The sequence below is a fragment of the Uloborus diversus genome, chromosome 3 (assembly GCF_026930045.1).
Source record: "Uloborus diversus isolate 005 chromosome 3, Udiv.v.3.1, whole genome shotgun sequence".
NCBI lineage: Eukaryota > Metazoa > Arthropoda > Arachnida > Araneae > Uloboridae > Uloborus > Uloborus diversus.
The window spans coordinates 77,590,885-77,618,139 of record NC_072733.1 but is presented as its reverse complement, the minus strand read 5'-3'; the positions used below and the strand labels follow the sequence as shown (position 1 = coordinate 77,618,139).

At 31.8% G+C, this 27,255-nt stretch overlaps 1 protein-coding gene across 1 annotated transcript in view; it reads left to right on the top strand.

The window, feature by feature from the left end:
- The window catches only part of LOC129218230 (ruvB-like 1), a 131,569-nt gene that overhangs the window by 83,490 nt on the left and 20,824 nt on the right, over positions 1-27,255 (top strand). Inside the window, exons 7-9 of the mRNA XM_054852454.1 lie at positions 606-774; positions 5,673-5,871; positions 22,714-22,816. Of these exons, the coding sequence (XP_054708429.1) occupies positions 606-774; positions 5,673-5,871; positions 22,714-22,816 (471 nt within the window). The remainder of the gene's footprint in view (positions 1-605; positions 775-5,672; positions 5,872-22,713; positions 22,817-27,255) is intronic.

Here is a 27,255-nt window from a genome sequence, read left to right as displayed (position 1 = left end):
TGATTAGACGAGATGGCTCTCTCTCTTAATCTTTGAACTCAGTATGTTTTTTTTAGTCATGCCGACATGATGGGTTTTCTAGAAACTTAAGAGTTATTTTTTCCTATATCACGGGTGGAGAGGAAAATTCCAACTTTAAGTGGCACAATACTTACAGAGTTATTGAGTCACAAACTGGCTGCCATGAACTCTGAAAATTTAGGCTTAGTGTAAGCGTCAACTTCTAATTTCAATAACAAAGCAATAAACAGTTTTTAAACTTCCATACTTTGCATTCCCTCATGCATGATTTACCTAAATAAAAATTTTCATTAAAATCTGACATGTCAGCCGCAGCTGATTTGCTCATTTCGCATGGAATGACCCTTAGATATGTAACTATCTTCAACTATAAGAACGAAAACAAACATTGCAATTTCAAATATTTCAAGAACGTGGTCGAACGGGATAAAAAGTATCTTATGTCCGTCTCCTGGTTCTAAGCTACCTCCCCACCAATTTTCTGGCAAATCAGTTCAGCCGTTCTTGAGTTATAAATAGTGTAACTAATACAACTTTCTTTTATGTATATAGATGAGATTTAACTTTAATATTTTTTTTAAAAGGCAGAAGAATATGTTCCATTGCCAAAAGGGGATGTACATAAGAAAAAGGATGTAGTGCAGGATATAACACTTCATGATTTGGATAGTGCAAATGCTAAACCCCAAGGTGGTCAAGATATTCTTTCTGTTTTGAATATGCTTATCAAACCAAAGAAAACTGAAATTACTGGTAATGATTTTTCCTATTTCTTTTCTACTTTGCATTCAATTTATTTTTAAATATGCTCCTTTTTCTTAGTTATATTTTGTTGTGTCTTGAACCAGCCAACAATTCTTTATTGAACTTTTCCCAAATTGTGATGACTACAGCTGTCGTGGTTTCAGTCGGTGGTGTTCCCATAGGGTATACTCCATATACGTCATATACTCTCAAACATTTTTTAGACATATAGCATATACCCTCAAGCTTCATAAATTTTCATATTATGACATATTATGTATATGATCACATATACAAATAGTGCATAATGCATACTTGCCAACTCTACTGTTTTTAACGGGAGATTCTCGTTTTTTGCTTCCATCTCCCTATGTCAATTTTTTTACTATTTTCTCCCGTTTTTGCAGTTTTTTCAATCAATCATCAAAAAGTTTCACTTTCTCTTCAATAGATAGCGCTCTTTTCTAGTCTACTAATGTCAGGGAATAAGAATTTTTCCAATTAATACCTCATTTAGCAAAAATAAATTTTTTGGAAGCCTTCCACATTGCATGTTCAACGAAGCACATGCTTTGCTGAAAATTGCAGCAGATTTCTATCCTTTTGCATCTTAAAAATACTTCAATTATTTTGAAAGTTTGAAATTATTTTAACATGTGCTACCCTATACCTACTCATTTTATATTTTAATTTCATTATATATTGATTTTTTTTCGTATTTTAGTAAATGAATTTTTGTAGCTACTTTTTTGGTAGAGACTGGGAAATGTAAAATACTTAAAGCAAATTCCCTCCTTATTATTTATTTTTTCCTTTGCAGTTTGTTTTTCTTGCTGCTACCAATTAGCTTATCTGCAAAAAATCCCCATTTCACTTTAAATTTAGTATTCATGTTATTTAAAAGCATAATTTAATAATTCTTTTGTGAAGATATGTCGCCGGTGAATCACCTATATACCCCTAGTGGAATCTCCTGTTTTTTTTTTCTTCAAAGGCTGGCAAGAATGATAATGGGTTACTGGGAGCATACCCTGAGAAAAATTGATGGGAACATCACTGGTTTCAGTTTCCGTTCTTGTTTGCAAGATTATTATTTAGTATATCAGTAGTGTTTTATGTTGTAGAAATATAAAATAAGTGTTTGTTGTCTTTGAAACACATCTTTATATATATTGCTTGATCAGGATAAAAAGTTGGTGGCCAAATGATGGAATTTTCCAACATTAGTTTTGAGGCATTTAATATTGCTGCAGAAGATTGGTCAAGTTATATCAAACAACTTGAGTTTTACTTCATAATGAATAAGATTGCAGTGTAAGAATTTAACCATTTGTTTTGAACAACATGGAACCTCTTCTTACAAATTGTTAAAGAATCTGGTTGCACCAAAAGCTCCATCTGGTGTGAAATACAATGACATTATAGATCCATTAATTGAAACTAATCCAAAACCATTCAAGAAGATTAAATGCTTCAGATTTTATAATCGTAATCTGAAGGTGAGATTATTTCTACATATTAAGCGAATTACAGAATCTGTTGATGAACTGTAATTTTAGTCCCAATTTAAACACTATCCAAAGAGAAAAATTAGTCATTTTTTAGGAAATAGAAACAATCTGAAAAATTTGATAAGCAGGTAGTTTACATCGAGGCAAAGGATGTTACTTTTGTAATGGATTCAGCACTACATGGTGTGCATGAAATTCAGATAAAATTGGTATCTATCAACAAACTATACTTCTGAAAATAAAATTGCTAAAATTTTTCCTGCTAACAAGGAGATGGCATGACCGTGGGATCGGAGATTTGCGTTAATTTTTTTTCGGTGAAAGAGGACCCCTAGTACCTTACGTGGTTAAAGTAATACAACGCAATACTCAGAAAATTATGAGAAAAATCGATTTAAAGTCACCATGGAGTCTCCTAGGCGCCTTATGAGTTTAAAATGTCATTCTCTTGACAAGCCGCCGCTAGCCTAGTTGGTTGAGGCGCGATATTGTGCTCCAGAGATAGCATGATCAAATCCCACTCTGGACCCTTTTCTTTTCTTTTTTTTTGCTATCACAACAATTAGTGGTTTCGCTTTTCACCCCTATATTACTTTCTAAAATTTATTTTTGCAAAAGATTGCAAACTTTTTCGTTCACTGAAAAACATTTTTGCTTGTTATTCTGTACGGTTTGTTTTGCCTAGTAAAGGTTTTTGACCTGTGGTCCACTTTACGGTAAAAGATGCGAGATTGAGCACGTTCTTCGATTGTGCAATTTAAGAGGACCCCACAGGTTTGTTGTGCTTACAGTCCTACAATTTCTAAATTGGGCCCTGGTGAAGGTCAATATAATAATGCAACAATATTGGCTAACTGCTGCTGGATGCTTCAGCGCAACTTGTTAAATGCTCAGCACAAATGCAAGCCTACAGCCATGAAATTCAAACCAAACTTACTTTAAATTAAGAAACTTTATGCTATACCTATACCTATGTATTTTATACATTCATTATATCTAAAACTAGATGATGCATATAGTTTATGTTAATTAGTACTCTATGCAGCAATACATGTGCTACCTTATCTTGTCTGGGAGTTGTTTGCCTTGATATGTTGTTAAACATATATAAATGGTTGATGTCTGATATTTCAAAAACGGTGGGTGATAAAGACAAACCTTTTGCATATTTTTAATCAGCATGTCTCAATTGTCTTAGAACAAGTGTTAGGATACCAAGATATTCCCCAAAAGTTTTTTTTTTTGTTTTGTTTATCAGTAATTTTGCTACAAAGTGTAAATTTGGTTTCAATGTAAAAATATTTATGAAGATTTTTTAGGCATTCTAAACTGTAGAAAGTTTATTCATACAATAAATGAATAGGATATTTAGTTTTTGAAAATGAGAAAATTAATCATCTTTTCTAAAATTTTTCTTCATTAGCTTTAATATTTAATTCCTAGCATAAGCATTGATCTGTTTCAGTCTACAGTCTAAGAAATTTTTTTGGTACTAATTAAAAAGTTTGAGCAATTGAACAAATCCCTAACTAAGGCTTAAATTACTATATAATTACTCCTAACCTATAATGAAAGTAAAAATGATTCTAAGTTTCATAAATATTTTGCTATCAGAAAGTGTTATAGAACATCCAAAATCATGAGTAGTAACAATTTTAGGGCCAAGATAAAAAGCGGAATATAAGAAGTAAATTACAAACACTGTAATTTGAAGTCGAAATGCTACATTAGCATAATCATCACACTGCCAAAAAAGAGTCAAGAAATATAAAAGCCCAGAAATGCTACATTGCCCTACACGCTTCAATGAAAAATAATTTATTCAACCATGGTACATCAGGGTCTCATTAAAAAAAAGTATGTTAAAAGGAAAGAATAAAGAGCATGTATGATAATCTCCCTTCTTTTATATATATAAACAAGGGGGTGGGACTAAAAACCCTTGTTTAAATTTATCTCCAATTAAAAAAAAAAAAAAACAGGAATCAATTTAAAGATTTTTTGCAGTTTTTTTCCCTTCTGAGAATAAACTCCTTAAAATGAAAAAAAAAAAGAAGTTTTATAATTCCAATTAATGTTTACTATATACTATCCAAAATGCAAAATGTTCATATTTGAGTGTGACAAAATTTTTGCAATCATAATTCTTGTAAAGGGTCCATTTCTGGTACACTATGTTTGTTAAATGTTTCTAAAGAATCAGCAATAATATGCTGGCTTTTATTTTTGCATCCTTATTACATTAATTTCTTTAAAACAAGGTCAAATTTACCTGCAATGAACTATACAGAAAATTTGCGAATAGGGAATTCGGAATTTCGCACATTTTACATAATTTGCATTTCTCTCCTTATCAGTTAACCACAGCCCAACACCCAAAAATCAGGGGGGTTTTCAATTGAAGTTCGGCAACTCCAATGTACACATTTTTATATTTACAGTAAAACCTCGATAATTTGGATTAATTGAGATATGACCCAATCCGGATTATATATATGGAGAATGAAAAAAATAATAAAATAAAACATACTTACTGAAACTCACCTTGAAAGGAAACACATAGTATTACACATAAACAGTAAACATGTTTACTTTGTTATTATAAAGTCTGTAATCTTCTGCTGTGACAGTTCAATTTTTTTTCCTTATCAAGGAAAAAAAATTATTCAAAAGTTGCATTGCCAAGAAAAAGGGAACTCAATCAACGACATAACATGGGCTTGCCCGTGAGAGGGTTTAATAAATTAATGTTATGAAAATTTGATGATCGCTCTTCAAATTAAAAAAAAATCAATCGATCCGGAGATAACAAGGTCCAGCGAGGTTCTACTGTATAAGTAACCGAAAATTGTTTTTTCTCTGTTAAGTTTTTTAAAAATTTTAGCTCTTTAAATTTTGAGAATTTCCTCCCCCCTCCCCTCAGTTGCCATTTACGGTTCTTTCAGAATCAACAATAGCTGTTTGGAAAAAAAAAGAAAAAAATATATTTCTCAATAACTAATGATTTTTTTTAAAACTTCATATAGTATAAAAAGAAGTAAACCAGTAGCCTGAATTCATATTCAGTAATCTAAAAAAATAAGAAACTAATTTTAAAAAAAATTCCGTTGAAAAAATTATTGACATTGGCAAGACAGTTTAAAAAGTATTATTATTCTAATATTTTTTCAATTAACTATCAACCTGTGTTCTAACAAATCCAATGAAAACCTTTAGACTACTTCGAGGGATTCTGTTCTGTCCCCTTTTTTCATGAGAGAGAAAAAAAAATCAGTCCCAGCATTACAAATTATTTTTTTTTCAGTGTTATTTGGCAAGTTTTGTGTTTGTTTTCCATGATATTTGCTCTGCTAATTTTTGAAAGAAAAATTAAAGTAAAGCCTTGATTCTTTTCAGATAAGTTACGTAAAGAAATAAACAAAGCTGTGAACAAATATATTGATCAAGGAGTTGCTGAGTTGATTCCTGGAGTATTGTTCATTGATGAAGTTCATATGTTGGACATTGAATGCTTTAGTTATTTGAACAGAGCTTTAGAGTCAACTATTGCTCCTATTGTAGTGTTTGCTACCAATCGTGGGATTTGTCCTATCAGGTACACAGCATTCTTATAAGATTAATCTCAGTAATAGGGAATGAACAATAAGTGCTTTTTATCTCTACTTAAAATCTAGCACTATCTATACATTTGTTTCTAAGCTTGTTGCTCTTAAGAAGGTTCATGGTGTACGCTGAATAGGGTGGTCCAAAATTTTGAAAGTGAAAATTTTTTTATTCTTACCTTGGTTTCAATACATAAGAAAATAAGTGGGACAAAAATTTATGACATTTGAATAATATTTAGAGGTAGCTCAAAGCAGATGAAGTTTGCATCATTGCCGAATATAAGTATTGACAAAAGAACAAACCAATCAAATATGATTGCTATTTTAGGTACACTTTCAATGTTAGCCACGGAAAATATTTTGTAAATAAACAAAATTTTTTTGTAAGATGTTGCAGTTTATGCAATTTTGTGTACATCATCTAAGTGCTTTGATCGAAGAAGCATCAACACCGGCAGAAGTAAAAACACCTGGTTTACTGGGGCAAAACAAAAGAAATAATTAGTTCTGGAATGTGAACATCACATTATATGCATGGAATTGATTATTGGTGCCATTTTTAACAATTGATAGGGTTCTCTTCTGCACCAAAAGTACTTCTCTGTAACAGATTCTAGGCCTGCTCTGAGTTCATTGATAAGGATAACTGCATTACAAGACTCAATAATAAGAAAAAAGTGGCTGGTGTAGAGGACTGTAGAATACAATTTGTTAAAATGTTGCTGCATGACTCCTACTGGAGAGGATTATTGAGAATTTCTTGAAATGATTTTAATAGTTTAGCATAAAACCCCTTCTCCTAGAATCAGATTTATTTTACCATTACATTTGTATTGCATTGGAGCTATACACCATGCTCAGTGAGTGTCAAAAATCTTGTACTGTTTTAAAATATAAATGTTTAACCTTCAGTGGAAGATATTGGATTGCAAGAGATATGGTATATTTGTGGAACATGTTTATTTAAAACCTTGGATGACAGCTTCTATACTTCAGAATGCACTATGTAATGATTTCAATTGAATGAAATCTAAATTTCATTATTGCAGTGTAAAAATATTGATGAAGAAGTAAGTAAAATTGCACAGCTCTTTTTCACAATCAATTGACACAATTGAATAGGGGTCATTCCATACGAAATGAGCAAAAATGACAAAAAAGTGGCCGCATGGTAACAGATTTTTATGAAATTTGGTATACAAGTTCGTTTTATGCCTATATAGAAACATCTAAAATATTTTAGCTCAATATATTTTTATTTTAGTAGTTACATGTGATTGAAAATTGGTCACATTGAATAGTACTCTCAGAAATGCTAAATGTAGCATTTTTGAAGGCTTGTCTTTTACTAACTATTTAATGTAAACATAAAAGTTACATATTGTTGTAATCTATAGGGTGTTAAAAATTCATCTGCTTTCAGTAATTTTTTCAAATTTATTATAGTTAACTTTTAACTGTGTTTGAAAAACTGAAAATATTTCTCTTAATTAAGCTTCTTTTCTCATAATTAAGCATTTTATTTTTTTATCTCAAGCTTTAAGGAATGTTTTTAGCTGTGCTGAAATTAATACCCAATAATGTGCTAAGTGTCATAAAAGTAATACCTTACTTTTGCAGTTGCATTTTAACTCCTTTGTCTTCAAAATCAGTTTTGAACTTAGTGACATTTTATAAAATCATGATTTTCCCCTTCACACAGGCACAAAAATTTTAATGAGAAAAACTTTACACAAGTTTCAAATTTTGCAAGAATATAGAGCAGTATTTATACTCTTTGCTTGAAAAAGTTCAAAATTGGTTTTTGATTTCCAAGCTTAAAATAAAATTCAGAACAATAGCATTTTCTTTGTGCTTAATGTGAAATTACGAGAGTTCCATGTATTAGATGAATGACTAAATGATGCAAAAGCAAGTATACCTAACATTCATTTCAATCTTTAAAAAAATTTATTGGCATAATGTGAAACTTATAAAAAAAAAAGTGGATAAAATTTATATCTTAAGCAATAATAATAATAATAATAACTTCAAAAAATGCATCAAAAGAAATGTTTTTTTTTTTTGCTCTCTACAAAAGCTTTTTCGATCTGCATAAAAATTTGGGGTTCAATTTTTGTAGGAAAATCCACTTGAAGACATTAATAGTACTCTCTCTCTTTCATTAATATATTTTTCAAGTAGTTCCAGACTTGCATTATCTTTAATAGATCATATGTACTACAGTTACGGTCCGTGTGGATTCACTAACTTAATAAGAAAATCATTTATCTGAAAAAATACAGATGCATAAAATTAATGTGTAGAAACAGATTACCTAGCTACAAATAGTTGCTGTATGTGTAACAAACAAATAAAATTATGACATTGGATTTAGGCCTGATTTCTAAACTCTTTTTCTTCAAACATATGCTGCTTACACCGATGACTGAGATGAATGAGAGACAAGGAATTTAGAAGTTCAATTGTTAATTAAGAAGAAACAATGATAATTTCATGTCTCCAAAATAGCTATGGGTACTTCATTAAATTGTTACGGAATCTAACTTTCAAGATTAATTTTTACTGATGACGCAAAAAATATCTAATATTTGTGCTTGTAGCAGACAGAAGGAGAATATATATTGTAGTCATAACTGGATTATTGTATGTCATATGCAAACTTGTTGTGACTAATAATAGTTTCATAGTTTCATCAATGGCATAATATGCACTTTTGCCATTGATAGCAGATAGAAAAGCCATCTGCTTTCCATTGAAAATTAGATTCATTGTGGCAAATGTTGTTTAACTTTCAATTTTTATTCTGGAAAGAAAAGTTATTACTAAAATAGACGAGTTTCGCTACCGGAGCTAAAAACCTTTTGTTTTGAAGAACGTCGCATCAGGATGGTTGAAATAAATTATTGTATTTCGTCAAATATACTTATCCAAGGATGAAACAAAGTTCTTCAAACTCATAGCTTAATATCAAATGCTATTGAGAGTTAGACGTGATGGTCCTCTGTCTTAATCGTTAAACTCAGTATATTCTTTTAGTCATGCAGACATGATAGGTTGTTTAGAAACTTTAAGAGTTATTTTGTCCTATGTCACGGGTGGAGAAGAAAATTCAACTTTCAGTGGCACAATAATATTTAAATATGCATGCTGGAATGTTACATACTTCATAGTATTTAAGGAAACATTTTGGCAAGTACTTCATAAACATACTTTTGAAAAAATTAAACACCAAAGAAATGGTTAAGTCTTTCTAAACTTACAATAAATAGATGTAACTAAGGAAACTTTACCTTAGTTTAAGTTACTCTAGTAACAAAAATACACCGATTCCAATAATTAAAATTAACTATTAATCTAAAAGACGCTTCAGTATGTTACGTAAAAAAATTGAGTAAATTAGAGCATTCCCTCATGTTCAAACACGCATCTCAAATAGAGGAAAAAATGAAAATTTCGTTATTTTTTTTTTTCAAGTACGATTTCATCATCAAGGAATTCAAACACAATTACTAAATTAGAGCGGATAGTTAGTAATAGATAATTTTTTAATAGGAATCATTTTTACTGTTTTTTTTTTTCATTAAAAGAGCTAGAAGAGTGATTTGAAATCTGAAATAAATTGGGAAGTTTTCAATCTTTGTTAGTATCTCAGATTCAAAAAAAGCTCTGAATAAATTTTACTTTGCTCTTCCCTTATAGAGATTTGTTTATAGAATGTAGAGATATTTATTTTTTAAGTGTGCATTCAGGGGTCTGGCCAGAGGATATTTGGGTCCGTTAACGGACCCTTCACAAAAATCCGATCAACCAAAACGGACCTTTCACAAAATCCCGATCAAACAAAACGGACCTTTCACAAAATCCCGATCAAACAAAACGGACCCTTCACAAAATTCTGATAAACAAGATCGGATCTTTCAAATTGTTTATTGAAAGAGCAAATCTGAAAGCAAAATAACGCATATTTCTGTGTATAAACGGATAATTTTTGGAACCTTTTTTAAGTCAAATTAGAGGGATCAGCTTATACAAAATCGGCTAATTAAAAAAAAAAAAAAAAAAAAAAAATCGGCACTCTTGCGATGCTCCTGCAAGCGATAAATAATTGCTACTGCCAAATAAATATAATGGTTGTTTGTTTTATCACAGCTAATTAGCAGCGGTGTTGTTGTAAACTTTTCTGAAAACTCATTGGTAAGCACTTTTCTCTGCGCTCATGATTTAATAAACAACAAAAATAATATATATCTGCGAAATGAACTTAGAACTGCAAAGGGATAGTAAGGGTGTGGAAAAAATATGATCGCTTCAGATAGGGTTACCAACTTCAAAATTATCATCACTTAGCGTCTGGCGCTGAATCTTTATAATGACTTGATTAGAAAATATTCTCAGCATTTTACCAGCTTGTCAATATTTGCGTTTTTCGGTGGGTGCAATGTTTAATTGTTATTTTGGGAGAAAATTATATGGGCTTTGATTTCTCGATGCTAACATAACTTTAAATCAACTCTTTTAATTACCGTTTTTTTTTCTTTAGATGTCTACATTTTGAAAAATGCAATCTTTTAACATCCGATATGAGAATTCAGGGGTCTGGCCAGAGGATATTTGGGTCCGTTAACGGACCCTTCACAAAAATCCGATCAACCAAAACGGACCTTTCACAAAATCCCGGTCAAACAAAACGGACCTTTCACAAAATCCCGATCAAACAAAACGGACCCTTCACAAAATTCCGATAAACAAGATCGGATCTGTCAAATTGTTTATTGAAAGAGCAAATCTGAAAGCGAAATAACGCACATTTCTGTGTATAAACCGATAATTTTTGGAACCTTTTTTTAAGTCAAATTAGAGGGATCAGCTTATACAAAATCGGCTAATTTTGAAAAAAAAAAAAAAATAGGCACTCTTGGAATGCTCCTGCACGCGATAAATAATTGCTACTGCCAAATAAATATAATGGTTGTTTGTTTTATCACAGCTAATTAGCAGCGGTGTTTTTGTAAACTTTTCTGAAAAGTCATTGGTAAGCACTTTTCTCCGCTCATGATTTACTAAACAATAATAATATCTGCGAAATGAACTTAGAACTGCAAAGGGATAGTTAAGGGTAAGGAAAAAATATGATCGCTTCAGATAGTGTTACCAACTTCAAAATTATCACCACTTAGCGTCTGGCGTTGAACCTTTATAATGACTTGATTAGAAAATATTCTCATCATTTTGCCAGCTTGTCAATATTTGCGTTTTTACGGTGCGGTGCGATGTTTAATTGTTATTTTGGGAGAAAATTATATGGGTTTTGATTTTTCGATGCTAACAAGGATGACTTTGAATAAACTCTTTTAATTACCGTTTTTTTTTTCTTTAGATGTCTACATTTTGAAAAATGCAATATTTTAACATCCGATATGAGAATCATATTTTGTTCTTTTTTCAAGCTAACTTCGCTTTATTAGGATGCAAATAAATGAAAAGTCTCTTTATTTCTGTTAGAACTCTCATTTCAAGTTTTTAAAGCAAAATTCCATTTTCTGTTATGAGTCAAAAATTAAAATGCTAAATAGATGGTTTATTTTATTTTATTTTTTGGGTCAACTGTGTCCACAGATATTAATGATATGTTTATCATAGGACTCTAAAATGCAATTTTAAAATAATTTTATCAAAAATATTTCTTTTACAAGCCATTTTTATACTTTTGATGCCTTCACTTTGAGAATTGCGATCTCTTTGCATCCGCTATGGGAATCCGATTTTTCGAATTTTTAATGACTATTACGCTTTGTTAAGAGGTAAACAATTGAAATATCTTTTTATTTTTGTTAAAATCACGGAATTTATAAGTTTTAAACGAAATTCTGTGCTTTTTAAGAGTTGAATGCTGAACCCTATTCTGAATTTTATTTAGTTATATTTTTGTTACAATTATTTTAAGTACTGTACAGAAATATATCTAGTATAATTTAACATAATGTAGAATGGTAGATAAATATTGAAATGTAGAATGGTAGATAAATATTGATACTTGAAAGAGCGATGCCCCCCCCCCCCCCCACCAAATATCAGAAAAAAAAACCCAGAATGATTTTCTCGATGTAGAAGAGGAAAACACTCAACTTTAAGTTTAATTGATGCAGTTTGTGCCATCTCGAAATTCTAAAATTTCATTTTAACAAAAAAAAAAAAATTTGCTAAATTTTTTGGTTTTTCACAAAATTAATTCATTTTTCACAAAACTATTTGATTTTTCACAAAAAATGGACCCTGTAAAAAATCCTGGACAGACCCCTGGAATTATATTTTGTTCTTTTTTCAAGCTAACTTCGCTTTATTAGGATGCAAATAAATGAAAAGTCTCTTTATTTCTGTTATTAGTCTCATTTCAAGTTTTTAAAGCAAAATTCCCTTTTCTGTTATGAGTCAAAAATTAAAATGCTGAATAGATGGTTTATTTTATTTATTTATTTATTTATTTATTTTTTTGCGTCAACTGTGTCCACAGATATTAATGAAATGTTTATCATAGGACTCTAAAATGCAATTTTAAAATAATTTTATCAAAAATATTTCTTTTACAAGCGGTTTTTATACTTTTGATGCCTTCACTTTGAGAATTGCGATCTCTTTGCATCCGCTATGGGAATCCGATTTTTCGAATTTTTGATGATTATTACGCTTTGTTAAGAGGTAAACAATTAAAATATTTTTATTTTTGTTAAAATCACGGAATTTATAAGTTTTAAACGAAATTCTGTGCTTTTTAAGAGTGTCTTGGGTCAAAAAGTTAAATGCTGAACCCCACTCTGAATTTTATTTTATTTATTTATTTTTTTTTTGTTAAAATTATTTTAAATACTGTACAGAAATATTTCTAGTATAATTTAACATAATGTAGAATGGTAGATAAATATTGATACTTGCGAGAGCGTTGCCCCCCCCCCCCCGCCGCCAAATATCAGAAAAACACTCCAGAATGATTTTCTCGACATAGAAGAGGAAAACACTCAACTTTAAGTTTAATTGATGCAGTTTGTGCCATCTCTTAAGTCTAAAATTTCGTTTTAACAAAAAATTTTTTTTTTCGAAATTATTTGATTTTTCACAAAATTAACTCATTTTTCACAAAATTATTTTATTTTTCACAAAAAATGGACCCTGTGAAAAATCCTGGACAGACCCCTGGCGTTTATAACTTACGGAGTTATTGAGTCACAAACTGGCTGCCTATGAACTCTGAAAATTTAGGCTTAGCGTAAGCATCAACTTCTAATTTCAATAACAAAGCAACAAACAGTTTTTAAACTTTCATACTTTGCATTCCCTCATAGATATGCACGATTTACGTAAGTAAAAATTTTCATTGAAATCTGCATGTCAGCCACAGCTGATTTGCTCATTTTGCATGGAATGACCCATAGAAGACAATTGGTAAAGCTGTTGCAAGAAGTGAGGGAAAAAGTAATGCTGCAAAGTACCTGAGATTATGCTCAAGAATATAAAATTTGAGAACTTCCTAACTATATGTGATCAGCTTCATTAACAGAAAAAATTAATTTACCTGATAGGTTTTATCATGTAAAACTTGAAAGATCAAACAAATCTGCAAGTTTTGGGAGAATTATCATAAAGCACTAAAATTTTGCCAGTAATAATCTTGCTGAAAGGTATTAATATTCTTTTAAAAGAGTAAACCTCATTGATAATTATTTTAATGAAAAAATAATTATCAATGAGGGTTAGATTCAATTCTTGTTGCAGGTTGTCAAAAAACATTGTGCTGCATATATCATTAGCAAAAAAATAGTTTGGTAGTTACTAGCACAATCACATCCATAGTGATTTGAATATAATTGTTGTATTGCAATTTTCAACTTACAAAATGCTAAATAATTCAGTGAAACAAAAATATATTGCTTTCTTAGCCTTTTTCTTTTCTTCTGCATTTATTGTGTAAAATCAAATATTATTGAACTTTAAGGATGTTGAGCTACCTCTAGAAGTTATGACCTCAAACTTCACAATAATTAATTTTTTACATAAATGAAACCAAATAGGGTAAGACCTGTAAAAACCAGAATTTTTTTTTTAAAAAGGGCTTTTTTTTGGACTACCCTAATGCTGAATCAATGTTTTTTTTTCTTGTTTGATAACTTAATTTATTTCCATTTAAAAGCAAATTTAAATCTTTTGCATAATGTTTGACGATAATAATGATATTAAATTAGTGATGTTGCATGTATATTTTATTTGAAATTTATGCATTACAAAAGAAGATAATTATTTTTACATAGTAGCTTAGACATGGGTGAAAGACCTTCCATCTCAGGAGGGATTTCTGTCTAGACAAAATTTCCGAGACAGAGGACGGGAAAGAAAGAAATTCAATGACTTCCCTTCAGTTTTTGCTTTAAAAAAAAAAGAATAATACTGTATAACTTAGATTTAACGATACATGATTTAACTATTTCTTCAATTTAATGAGCATTTCACTGGTCTGGATTTAACTCTATTGTCTATGCGCCTCAATTTAACAATACAATTTTCTAATCCCTTGACCACATTTAAATCAAGGTTATACTGTAATTGGGTGTTTGAAAATATGCTTTAATCATAATACCATTCTATGACAATGAATTTACATCGAATTGCTCTCGAGTTTCCACCATGGGCTTGATTTTGATTTGTTTGCCTCATGTTTTTGGAGGCATGGCTTTTAGACTCTTGCTGTTAAATTTTTCTTAGGTAGCTCTGGTACTGCTAACTCTGCATTGAAGACTGGAGTTGCTTGTTATTCTAGCAGATATTATTTTTTGTAGCTGAAGTATAAAAAACTTGATTTCAAGCTATACTTAGATGATTTAAGGGAAAGGGTATTCGGGACTCTTCCAAAAAATTTTTGTAACTGAAGTCAACCTTTTTTGGCTGACTTTGTTAACCCTTTCAGGGGCGGTGGTCGCGCTGTGAAACCACCAATTTATAAATTTTTCTCTCTTTTTTTCCGAATGTTTTGAATCAAGATCGCTTGAGTCCTCATCTTTTGAGTTCAATGAACAAAATGAGATGGCAGAATAACAAAAAAATATTTTTTTCCGTAGACTCAATTTCTTGTCCAAATCATCAAATTTTCAATTTTTCGTTTACCCCAAAATTGGAATTTTGTTTCAGATTTTAAAATTTTTAATTAACGCTGAAAGAGTGAATCATTTTTCTTGATTTTACCTGAGGTACTCAATCATATTGTTCTAAATGATTCAAATTCATTTTTACATGTGTAAACATGTTTTTGTCCTTCCCCAGGTGGGGGGTGTGAACAAATGGGGACACCACCCCCAGCGAAAAAAGTTGCCAAACATTTTTTTTTAACTGAAAAATCTATGTCTAGTTGATCAAATAAACCTACTTGTGGCGTTTTTTCTTCATATTTCTCAAAAATTAATGATGCGCCCCTGAAAGGGTTAATGCAGGGTTGGTACTTCCTTAAAAAACCCTTTATTTCATCAAGCAAAATTAAGGTTCCTAAAAAACCCATAAAAAATCCTTAATTTTTTGAAAATTTCCTTAATTTTTTAAAAACTATATTAAGTTTAGTCCTTGTTTTCTTATTTTTTATTCCCCCCCCCCCCCAAATATTCGTTCTTCGCGATATCTGAGGATTACGTATGTTTGGGAAACATGCCCAAAGACCTCAAACACGTGTTTTGCCGAAAACAGTGTGCTTGCTTTGATATTTCAATCTTTTTGCATCCCGCAAATATTTCAATCATTTTTGTTGTTGGAAGGTTTTTTTTAAAAATATGCTACTTTATACCTGTTACATACCTGCCAACTTGACTGGTTTTTCCGGGAGTTTCCTCAACTTTGACTCTTGCTGATGTTTTAAATGTAAGAGACATTTGGTTGTACTAAGAAGGATAATAAAGAAATTCTTTATTTCCTAACTAAGAATGAAAAATCCATCGTTAACCTCTACTGGATTTTTTAATGATCTACTGGATTTTTTTCCAGTAGATGTTGGCATGTATGCTGTTATTTCATTTCTTATTCCAATAATATTTTTATTGCTTAAATTTATTTGGGAAAAATGGAGAAGTCAATAAAAAAATTTGGTCTGAGTTTTGGATTGTTTTGAAACTTGGCATGGTTACATTTCTTATGTATTTAAAAATGCATTCAAAATATTTATGATGAATCTCTAATGGTTAAGGCTATACACCTGTAAAATTTTTTGGAATTTCATGATTAAATGAAGCAATTTCAAATTGTTCTTTTGATCCTGAAACTATAAAGTTTTTCAAATCTAATTTTGAGTTCCAATGCAAGGAAAAAGGATTACCAATTATTTATATATTCATATTTATTTATTTATTTTCAATTCTCGCTGTGAAATGTATGTTCTACCACATAAGGAAAACTTCGATTTTTCATTCTGTTGTAAATTTTTACTTTACAAACAAACCTAATTTAAAAATTTACGCTCTGGTTTTCAATGCCTTAAATTCAAATGTTTTTAATTAAAAAAAGATATTCCTCTCTAAAAATTATGAAAAATTGATATTATTGAGGGATGCGGCCAAGATTGAACCCTGGCTCCCTCAACCCTTTATTCAAGGACTGGGTGGATTAGGGGCAGGGCTGATCCTAGCAGGTGTGCAGAGTGTGCACGGCACAAGGGCGGCCAAAGCAAGGGGCGGCTGCAGGCCGCATCATATAGTACTTTTAATCAAGCAAAATTCCTCAAGAATTTCTCAAGATAACATAATAAGTCGAATAATTATGCAGAATTTTAAATGTTCAATTATCAAAGTGACAATTTTCCAACAGTATAGCATAATAAGAAAAATGGAATGTTAGAGCACATTGTGTTGCTCCATTATCCATTAATATCAACTCTTTACTCACATGCTTCATTTGGTTGCAAAATTTGTGACAGAACTGGTAATCAGGCATGGATACAGGGGAGGGGCTCTAATGCTAATCCCCAGTCTCCCAAGCTGTTATTGACCCTTAACAATGAAGACATATTTTATGTTAAAAAAAAATTATGCTGATAGAATACTCTCGCAAGTATTTCAAACAACAAATTCTGTGTTCAGCAGTCGTGGATGCGTGGAGACTGGAGAGACAATGGAAAATTGCGACTCCCCTGAGAGTCAAACATATATATAATTAATGAGCTAAAATTTTTAATTTTCCCCCTTTACACCAATTTTTTTCTAATTAAAATCACGAATGAACTGCCCGGTTTCAGATCAGGTAGGAGGACAGGGCCCTTGTCCCGGATTATAAATTTTAAGTGTAGCTCCAAAACGAAGATCCAAAAGGATGCCTTGACGAGACTAACGAAGGCTTTAAACTGCGTTTTTAGGACTTTAATTCCGGAAAATTTCGCTGGTTGAACCACCAGTTTTAAGGACCCAATTAAGTCTCTTATTCACCTTTTCTACCTTAATGTAATTAAACATAGCCTAAAAATGGTGGCTCCAAAATGTCTTTTCTGGGAACAGCCCTTCCTAACGTCATCAAAAATTGCTCAATGGTATTTTTTGAATTTCTTTTTTGAAATGTTTACGGTAGAGGACCCTGAAATTCATTCCCTAAGATTACTACCAAAGATGGTCTGAATTAGCGTCTCTAGAAAGGCCCCCTATCCTATCCCCTCTCACTTAACGTATTCAAAAACAAACTAAAATTGAGTTTTTCAATCATCAGTTTCTAAGAACCTTGGGGGAAATACCGCGGATCCCCCTTTTCTCCAACGTAATCACTATAGCTCAAACTTTCGTTTTTAGGTGGTTCAGTGAAGCCACCAAACCCTTTCTGCCTAAACTAGCCTGAAATTGACTTCAGTTTCAAAAAACAGTTCTTGAGGGCACACTGAATCCCCAACCGCTCTTTGTCCCATCGTTATCAAACAATGCCTAAAATACGATTTTGGGACTTCCATTTCTAAAATATTTCGGATGGCTTACGTAAATTTTCACGGCGCTAGGGCATCTGGCATTCCCCATCAATCAGAGACACGTCTTTAGTTGTATTTTACAGATATCAATATTGAAAAATATTCAGAAAGATCCGCTGAAGCTTCTCGGTTTCCTTAACGTCACCAAAGATAGCACAAAATTGCGCTTTTTAGAGCCCCAAAACCCTTCCTTCACAAAAATAGCCTAAAATTGATTTTAATTCCGAAAAATATTTCTCTCAGTTCGGAATATTTTCCCGTTTCCCCTTTCGTGTCCAAATCTAGCGAAAAATATGTTTTTAAAACAATAATGCCGATAAATTACCAGAGGAAAGATGCCAGACCCCTACCGTCACCAAAGACAGCCTAAATTTGATTTTTAAACTTCAATTTTGAAAACTTTCAATAGGAGACGACCGAATCTCCCTCTCTCCAGCAACGTCAACAAAGATAACCCAAAATTGCTTGTTTAAAACTTCCGTTTCAGAAAATTTTCCGGAAGAGCGCCGATCCTTTCTAAACTAAGGTTACAAAAAATAGCTGCAATTTAACATCAATTTTGAAAGAATTTTAGGAAAGAACTCCAACAGTACTTTTCCCTCAAGTCTCGAAAAATTTCCTAAAATTGCAATTTTTGACGTCAATATTGAAAATTTCTCCATGGACCTTGAATGTTCCCGACTCTTTTGTCCTTGCAACTTGCAACCAAACACAACCAAAGATTAATTACAGCTATTTTTCATATGCCAATTTCGAATATTTTCTGGGGGCGATCCCCCCCCCCCCCCGTTTCTCCCTCCTCCGTCTTTCCTCTGATGTCACCAAAGACAGGCTATAAAATGCGTTTTTACGATTAGTAAATTTTTTGTACCTATTACTTTCTTCAAAGATATAAATTGTACCTGAGGAGCTTTTTCAAACTTTTTACGTAAATTCATCCTTCTTGTTTTTATTTTTTAAATTAGAACTTGATACAGAAATTTGAAGAAACATTTATACGGGCGTTATAGTTAAAACATGCAAATTGCTCTTCAGGGGCGGCACATTAGGTCTTTGCACACAGGAGGCCGACACCCTGGGATCGGCCCTGATGAGGAGGGGGGTTGGAAATTGCTGCCTCCCTTTCAAAATTTAAATTTATATTGATGTAAACGAACTTGTACGAAATGGTGCAATGAGCAAATTTGTACAAAATAGGATGTTAGTAACAAATGAAAAGCAATAATAATAAAACCATAGCTTAAACATCTTGAAGAAAAGAGATTTTAGTTCTTTTCCTTCAATTTGGCTCTTACTCCAATAATGTATGCTAAAAAAACTTTAAAAAATACTGCCTTAATAAACAACTAATTTTCTACATTTTCTTTTTTTATCACTGAAGTTTGAGAAATAAATTCTAAGAACAATGTGTGCCATATATTAATTGCTACCCAAATCATTTCAAACATAATTAATGGTAAAAATTATCGTATTAGCTTTAAAACTGGTAAATAGCCATTTTTCGTTAAATTTTGGAATGTCATGGACTCCAGGAGCTATTTTGATCTCATCCGTTTTCTGCATGATTTTAATGGTTTTTTTTTTTTTTTGGATTTCCTCTTTTTTGGGCTCTGATCACTCTCATCCCTGTGATGTATCAAATTTTCAAATATAATTCACTGATAATGGGGCATCACTGTCACTTGTGCCTCTCCCTGCAATTTGGAAACAATGTTATGTATTTGTGTTTGTATCGCTCATTTGGAAGACGAGTGCTTGAATACAAAGAAATTAAAGGAGAAGAGTTTGAAGTTTACATCTTCATTTAAATTTGCTGTGCTTTCCAGTGGTTAACATTAGAACAAAAAATCTGTCATTATTTTTCAAAGAATTATTTTCTGCCTCTCGCCCGAGAATTTCTAAATGCTGAAGTATTAAAATGCTATTTTGGCTATCTTTAAGTTACTTTTTTTTTTAGTTCTCACACTAGAAACTTAAGGTTTTGTGAGCATATGCATTTAAGCATAAACATATAGTGCATCAAACAAAAAAAAAAAAAAAAAAAAACAACTGTTACTTATTTTTAAAAAAAATTTTAATATTTTTTGAATAATTTAAAATGCTGCATGCGACGTATTTTTACATATTTGCTAAATTTTCTCATTTTATTACGTAATAAATCATTGCAAAGAAAAATTGGTATTAATTAGTAAATTCCTTAAAAATGAAATTTTTTAAAAATATTTCTATAAAAATTCCCCAAAATTTCTCTTGCTAGTAATTTTTAGTCCATTTTTTAAAACCTTCCTGAAGTTAGATTCTATAATGCGTACCAAGTTTTATTATTTGGTAAAACATGAGGCTAAATATTGAGTTTCGTGTACTTTGAGCGAAAATTGTGTCGCATGGAGCATTTTGTAGGTATGAAAATTGAGAAAATTTCGTTTCGAGTAAAATGCAACTAAAGCATAATTTTGCACTTATCTTAAAAATTTACTTTGCGAAACCTCTTTTTCATTGTTTTATTTATCGTTGAAGTATGTTTCATTACGAGAACAAGATTTATAACAATATTTTAATTGAAATAATAAGATTTATTTTAAAATTCACTTTTTCCTGCTTTGTTTGCATCTGAACAGCCAAGTTTGATAGGAGTATCTCATGAAAAATCGCTTGTGTGCAAACTTTGACAGGGTTCGTACCGGTTATGGAAATCCTGGAAAGTCATGGAAAATTAATATTTTCATTGAAAATCATGGAAAATTATTTCAAGTCATGGAAAAATGTCTTGGGCAGCAAGAAAGTAACAGAAGCTAAAAGAACATTATAAATTTTCAGTGATTTAACAGTATTGCATGTAAAAGCTATTTACACAGGAAAACTGAACCATCCAAAAAAAAAATGAATCCGAGTTTTGGAATCCTATTGCATTCGTTTCTGTTACAGCCGTCCGCCTTTTTTTGTAATGTAGTTTTACTGCTGCTTATTTAGAATTCACAATTATTTTCAGTACATAATATATTTTTTTAGAACTGGGTTTGCATGTTCTAGATTTTGCCTCACCCACTCAAAAAATATAATTCAATTGCATATAAGTTCGTTTCAACCACTCATAAAAAAAAAAAAAAAAATCATTATTAAACTTGTCAGAGTTTATCTTAATTTGTTGAAGGCTTTAGAAAATAAAGGTTTAATCGGGCGAAAGAATAAAGAAATAGGCAATTCTAATACTTAAAAAAAAAGAATTTACTGAAAAATGAAGCTTTACTTCAATGAACGAAAATACTGTCAAGTTACATAGGTTATTAGATACACTGTTGGCACCAAAGGGCAGTATTTTTATAAAGTAAATTTATTTTTGAAAATTTTGTAATGAATCATTCAACCTTTGTCCTATTTATTAATATTCTGCCCTATTTATTTCTACAGTAAAACCTGTCTTAAGTTAACCACTTTTTCAGGCATGGAATTTGCCCTTATCATATAAATCAACCTCTGTAAGTTGACTACCTCTTTAAGTTGACCACTAAAGTAGTGCTCCGCAGGTGGTTAACTTACACAGGTTTCACTGTATTATGCTTTGCTTATTAAATATTTTTTAATCTAAACATCTATATATTGCATTCACTATTTTTACCTTACTCAAATTAAAAAGATAAATAAGAATAGTTATTAGTTTCTGTACTATGTGCTGATGTTTTTTCAGTGACAAGTAAATGCTTTGATAAGGTAGTGGCATTCACATAATAGTTTCACCAATACCCATTGCAGAAAATTGGCAAACGGTACTATTTTCGTGTAACAAGGTCATGAAAATTTTCATGAAGTCATGAAAAAGTCTTGGAAAAGTCATGGAATTTTTTCATCCAAATAGAGTATGAACCCTGTTGAGCAATCGTAATTTTGGTAAGAAATGCTCAATCGTTCTGCTGTTTTTTGAGTTAGGAAGCTAAATGTTTGAAGTACAACAAAACACAAAAATCAAAATTTTGATTTTTTTAGTCGATTTTCGCCGAATTCAAGGTCTACCGTTCCCTTAAGTGAGTTTAAAGTCTGGGATTTCGGGGATCTCTCTTTCGAAGCATTTTAGAAATTGATGCCCTAAAACTTTTGGTTGTTTTTGGCAATATAGGAAGGAGAGGGGGATAAGTCATTTTTCGTATCAAAAGAATATCTTAATCCACCTCTAGTAGTCAAAAAATATTTCACACCGCTTGACAAGTGTTGTTTACATTGACTTCTTAATTACTTTATTTATCACTTCATTGTATGAAATTAAGGAAGTTTTATTTTCAATATAAATCAAATTTTTAGCTATTTAAAGATATACTTTAAAATGTCAATAAAGCACCTTGAATTAACCTGAACCTCCGAGTTATAAGACTTGGATTTTCAAGTCTCTGCTGCAAAATAATATATTTAAAAAGATGTGGCATGTTGATTGAAAAAGGCAAGAAAAACAAAAACTGTTATTCAAAAGAGACTTGAAACATGTAACAAAACCATTTCTGAAATTATAAAATTGTGTATAACACAATTGTCGCTTTAAAAAGAAAATTTCTAAACAAAGAATTCTGATAGGCGCATGGGCCCCACATTTATTTACAGGGTCCATTTTCTAGATCATACTGCAAGTCTTCTTCCAGTTCTGTTTTGCTTTGAAACATATGTATGTAAAGTAAGTTTTAATGTTGCCCTAGACCACATTTCTGCAGTACCTATATCCTCCTTCATGTAAATTTATTATTCATTTTATTTTTATTAAGCTCTGAATTTCTAACTGTTGTGCTATTTTTAAACCTTAATTAAAGGAGTACATTTTCTTTATGATAGGTATCCAGTAGAAAATTATTATTAATCTTAAATATGAATTTTTATTTAGAGGTGCTGAGGACATTGTTTCTCCTCATGGTATTCCAGTTGACTTTTTGAACCGATTAATGCTGATTCGTACTTCACACTTCTCTAATCTTGAAAGAATGCAGGTAAGTCTTAACCAAAATAATGATTACTCAAGTTCTAAGTTATATTGATCAAATTTTATTTAGTTATGTTCTTATAAGTCGAAACACCTTTGGGAAAATAAAGTATGTAATGAAAGTTTTTGAGCTGTTTTCAAGAAATTCTTGTGATGGTTTAATTTTATAACCAATCTGAAAATTTTTGCTTTATAACTTTCAAAAACGCTTTTTTAGTTTTTTGAAGCAATTATCTCAGTGACTTTCATTTCCATATTAAAAATATCAGAAAAAGTATATGATGAATATTATATTTGAACTGAATTTTGCAAAAAAAAAAAAATTCTCCCTCAAATGATCCCTTGATGAAAGTGCAAGAACAGAAGAAGAAAGTTAGGCATGCACACAATGATTTTCATTTGCCTTATGAAATGTCAAAAAAAAAAAAGAGAAAATAATTCCATTGAACTATTGAATAAACATTAAATTAGTTTTATGTTTTATGTTGCTATAAAATTATTTTGAATATAATGTTTGCACCATAAATGAATAGGGCTACAAGTTTATTTGTATCAGTAATGATCATAGTAATCAGGGAAACTTTGGGAAATTTTATCTCTTAAGATTCTACAACCATTCTGATAGAATATGTCCATATTTTGACAATAGGTTCAATATATATATATATATATAAATACAATAGTGACACCCACCACGACTTTGCCTATTATAAAATTTAAAGGAAAATACATATGAGCCCATTTTCAATTCTGTCGCTGTTTTTATGATAGTTACGAATTTAAACTAGAAGTTTAACAACAGCGAGTTTAATGTTTAATTTCAATGTAATGTGAAATATTGTCAAACAACTACAAACAGTATTTGGAAAAAAAGAAATAAAAACTTTTTAAAACATTTAATTAGCTGAAATTTGTTTCAAACGAATTCAACTCACATAATACGCAATTAAAAGTGAGACAAACCTTTCAAAAACCAACAGAATTAACGTGGTTGTGTTGGTTAAAAAAACCTTGGTCACTTGGTGAGATTGGCAATAACTAACGCAGTTTTTAATATTTTTTCTCTTTTTCTTCTTTTCTTTTCTTCATTTTTGTAATTATTTAGCTTTTCACATGAAACTTTGACTAAACTTAATGTTCTCTTTTATTTGCTAGGTGGTTTATTTTCAGGTTTTGTTTAACTTTTCTAGAAATCATCTTTGGTACATGCCAAATTGAGATAAATTTATAATCCATTATTTTCCATTAGGTTTGACTTAGTTCAAAAAAAAAAATCCAATTATTTAAAATCAAATTTAATTAAAAAACGTTTTGAAAACACCAATGTTCCCGCGTTGATATTCACCCTTAACTTTTAATGGTTTTTAATTGCTTACTTTATCTATTTAGCAGATTTTTTAAACATTTTCACGGGGCTTTTAGAATGACTGTTGAGCCGGGATAACATAAAACATACCAAAAATTCTTTCCCAATAATAACATTCCGAAAATTTCAATACCTTAGATTCTCAAGAATTTTGTTAGCCCTAAACCAACTGAAGAAATTGAGCTGGAATGATCTGCCTGGGAGAAAATAAATATGTACTCATTTGCAAAACACACACACATACAAATAACAATTTATTTAAACCTGAATATAAGTGTGAATAGGAAAAATAAATCAATATTAACAAAAAACATCCCCTACAAACAATTCAAATAAAATACCCTCCAACAAACAAACATCACTGAGAAATATCACAAGATTCAAGATTTTGTTACTTAAAAACAGCAGTTCTAAAACGTTCATAATTTAAACAAGTCCACCCTAAAACAATGCCACACCCTTGGTACAGTTCATGAAAAACTATTTAGAAATGTTCTCATCGCTGGCAGTCCCCACTTTAAACTTGGTACACTATGAAAAAACACGAAGGCAACATCCCAATCTCAAATGTACTGCTGAGTTGAGAACACCCGCTCGTTCCACTCGCGGATGGCAGGCCATACCAAAATCCATGGTCATTCCATTCCAGGCACATCCATGCAACAGCAGAGGATACCTCACCATATGCTGCACGGGAAATTGTTTACCTGACTTCCAGGCAAAACAGAACCATTCAGTAACAGAGGACACCTCACCATATACAGAATCCAATCCAGTCCGACCGGCTCTATAATCGGGTACTCTGGACGAACCTTCCGGCTCTGTTAGGCCTAGCTTAAAATATCAACTCTTCAATTTTAATTCCTTTTAAAAAAAGTCCTTCATTACTTTAAAAGTGCTGTTTTAGAACTTCCTGCACTTTTAGCAAGCTAATAAATCTTCTTTTTATTACATATTGCCAGAAAAACTTCTATGTCCTCTGCGTGGATAAATCAATCTACTGAGTCCACATGCTCACAAAAACACTGTCTGCAGAACGACAGAACCAAATGATAATAGACAGATTGATTCATTGACTTGATATTTAAGCATCATCCTTACCCCATACGCAAAGAGGTGATGTCATCAAAATTTTGCATACAATACATAGCATAGCCAACTCAACTCAGTTAACATTTAACTGTTTACAATTTTTAATTTGTTTTCTGCTATGCAGCGAGCCAAAAGTTCAACTCTTGAGCTCTGACGTTAGGTCCGCCGTGATGGGCAAAACATGTGATTGACTGTTGGATGTTTAGACACCTAGGGGATTTCACTCCCTGGTTATCTATTACACTCTATAACAAAAAAATCAACGCACCAAGGAGTGATCCGATTGAGACGAAAATTGGTGGATAGGAAGACAGTGCACAGAATAGTAAATGATTAAATTCTCAGAACAATTGAATAATTTATGTCAGAGTTACAGTAACAAGTTTAATAAGGTATTGACCCGCCTCTAGCCTGGATACAAGCTGAAGCACGTCGTGGCAAACACCGATAAAGCTCCCGGAGGGTTTCCTGCAGTATTTCCGACCAAATTTACTCCAATTGTCGGAGGAGGTTATCAACATTCCTTGCCCGATGCAATCACCATCCCCTCATATCCCAGACATGTTCAATGGGAGAGAGATCTGGCGATCTGGCAGGCCACGGAAGATGTTGACAAGCTTGCAGACAGTTCATAGCAACACGTGCCATATGTAATCTGGCATTGTCCTGCTGAAAACCAATCGAGGGTACTACAAGAGGAACGGCAGCAAAACAGATCTTAGGATGTCGTCGACGTACCACTGTGCAATAAGTGTACCTTTAATTATGACTAAAGGGATCCAGCTGTCAAAGAAATGGCACCCTAGACCATAATACCTTGTTGAGGTCCAGTGTGGCGTGCAAAAGTGTAACTAGGATCCCTCCTCTGCCCTGGGTGTCTCCAAACACGTCTTCAATGATCGTCATGACACAGTTGGAAGCCAGATTCGTCGCTAAAGACTATACGTCCCCAGTTGGCATCATTCCAACCTGATCGAGCCATGCACCACTGTAATCTGGCTCGGCAGTGTGTAGGCGTCAGTGGCAGGTGGCGTAACGGTCGATGCCTGCGTAGATTTCGTTGTCCCAACCATCTGTAAATGGTCATGATGGACACTGGTGTTTCAGTTGAACGTCTGATGGTTCATAGAGATGAAGAAAGCGCTGTGACAGCTGATCGCACAATCACTCTGTCATCACGATCTGTTGTGACCCTAGGTCGACCGCTACCATCCTGACGCTGAACTCTACCATTTTCCACCCATCCTTGCCAGCATATTCGAATCGCCGCATCGCTTCGACTCAAATGACAAGCGATTCTCCGATTTAACCAACCGGCATCTTTCAGTCCAATGATACGACCTCTTTTAAACTCTAACAGTTGCTCGTAATGAGCACAAACCATGTGGCGAGGCATTTTTAAGTTGTTGAAAGGTAATCTAAATCGTAATCAAACCGAAAGTTTTAACAACTGTTGAAAAACTGCTCTTTATGTACATCTGCTGGATGCGCTGGAGATCAAACTATTCATTCATTGGACACCAAATTTTAATCATTTGCATATCTGGTCAAAACACTCATGCATACAAAATTTCAAAGCAATCGGATGATTGCTTCTTGGTGTGTCGATTTTTTGTTATAGAGTGTACATTGAAAACGGGAATTTTTTTTCCACATAGCTTGAATCAAAAAGTAAGTTTACATATTTTTAAAAACATTCTAGATTTATAAAAATGCTCCTAGAACATGAATAATAAAGGCTTACGCCATTATTTTGTCAATTGTCGTAAAATTTTAGATGCCATAAATAAGCACGAGGGTGTAGCGAGGAAACTTTTTTCCGAAATTCATTTTGTCAAGTTGATAAAAAGTTGCCCCTACCAACTTACATCTAATATAAAATTATTTATCCGAATCAAAAAATATTTAGGTGTCCCGCAAGAGGCTTAAAGTTTATAATTTTCTTAAAAAAATCATTTTTTTTTAAATAACAAAAAATTTTAAAATTT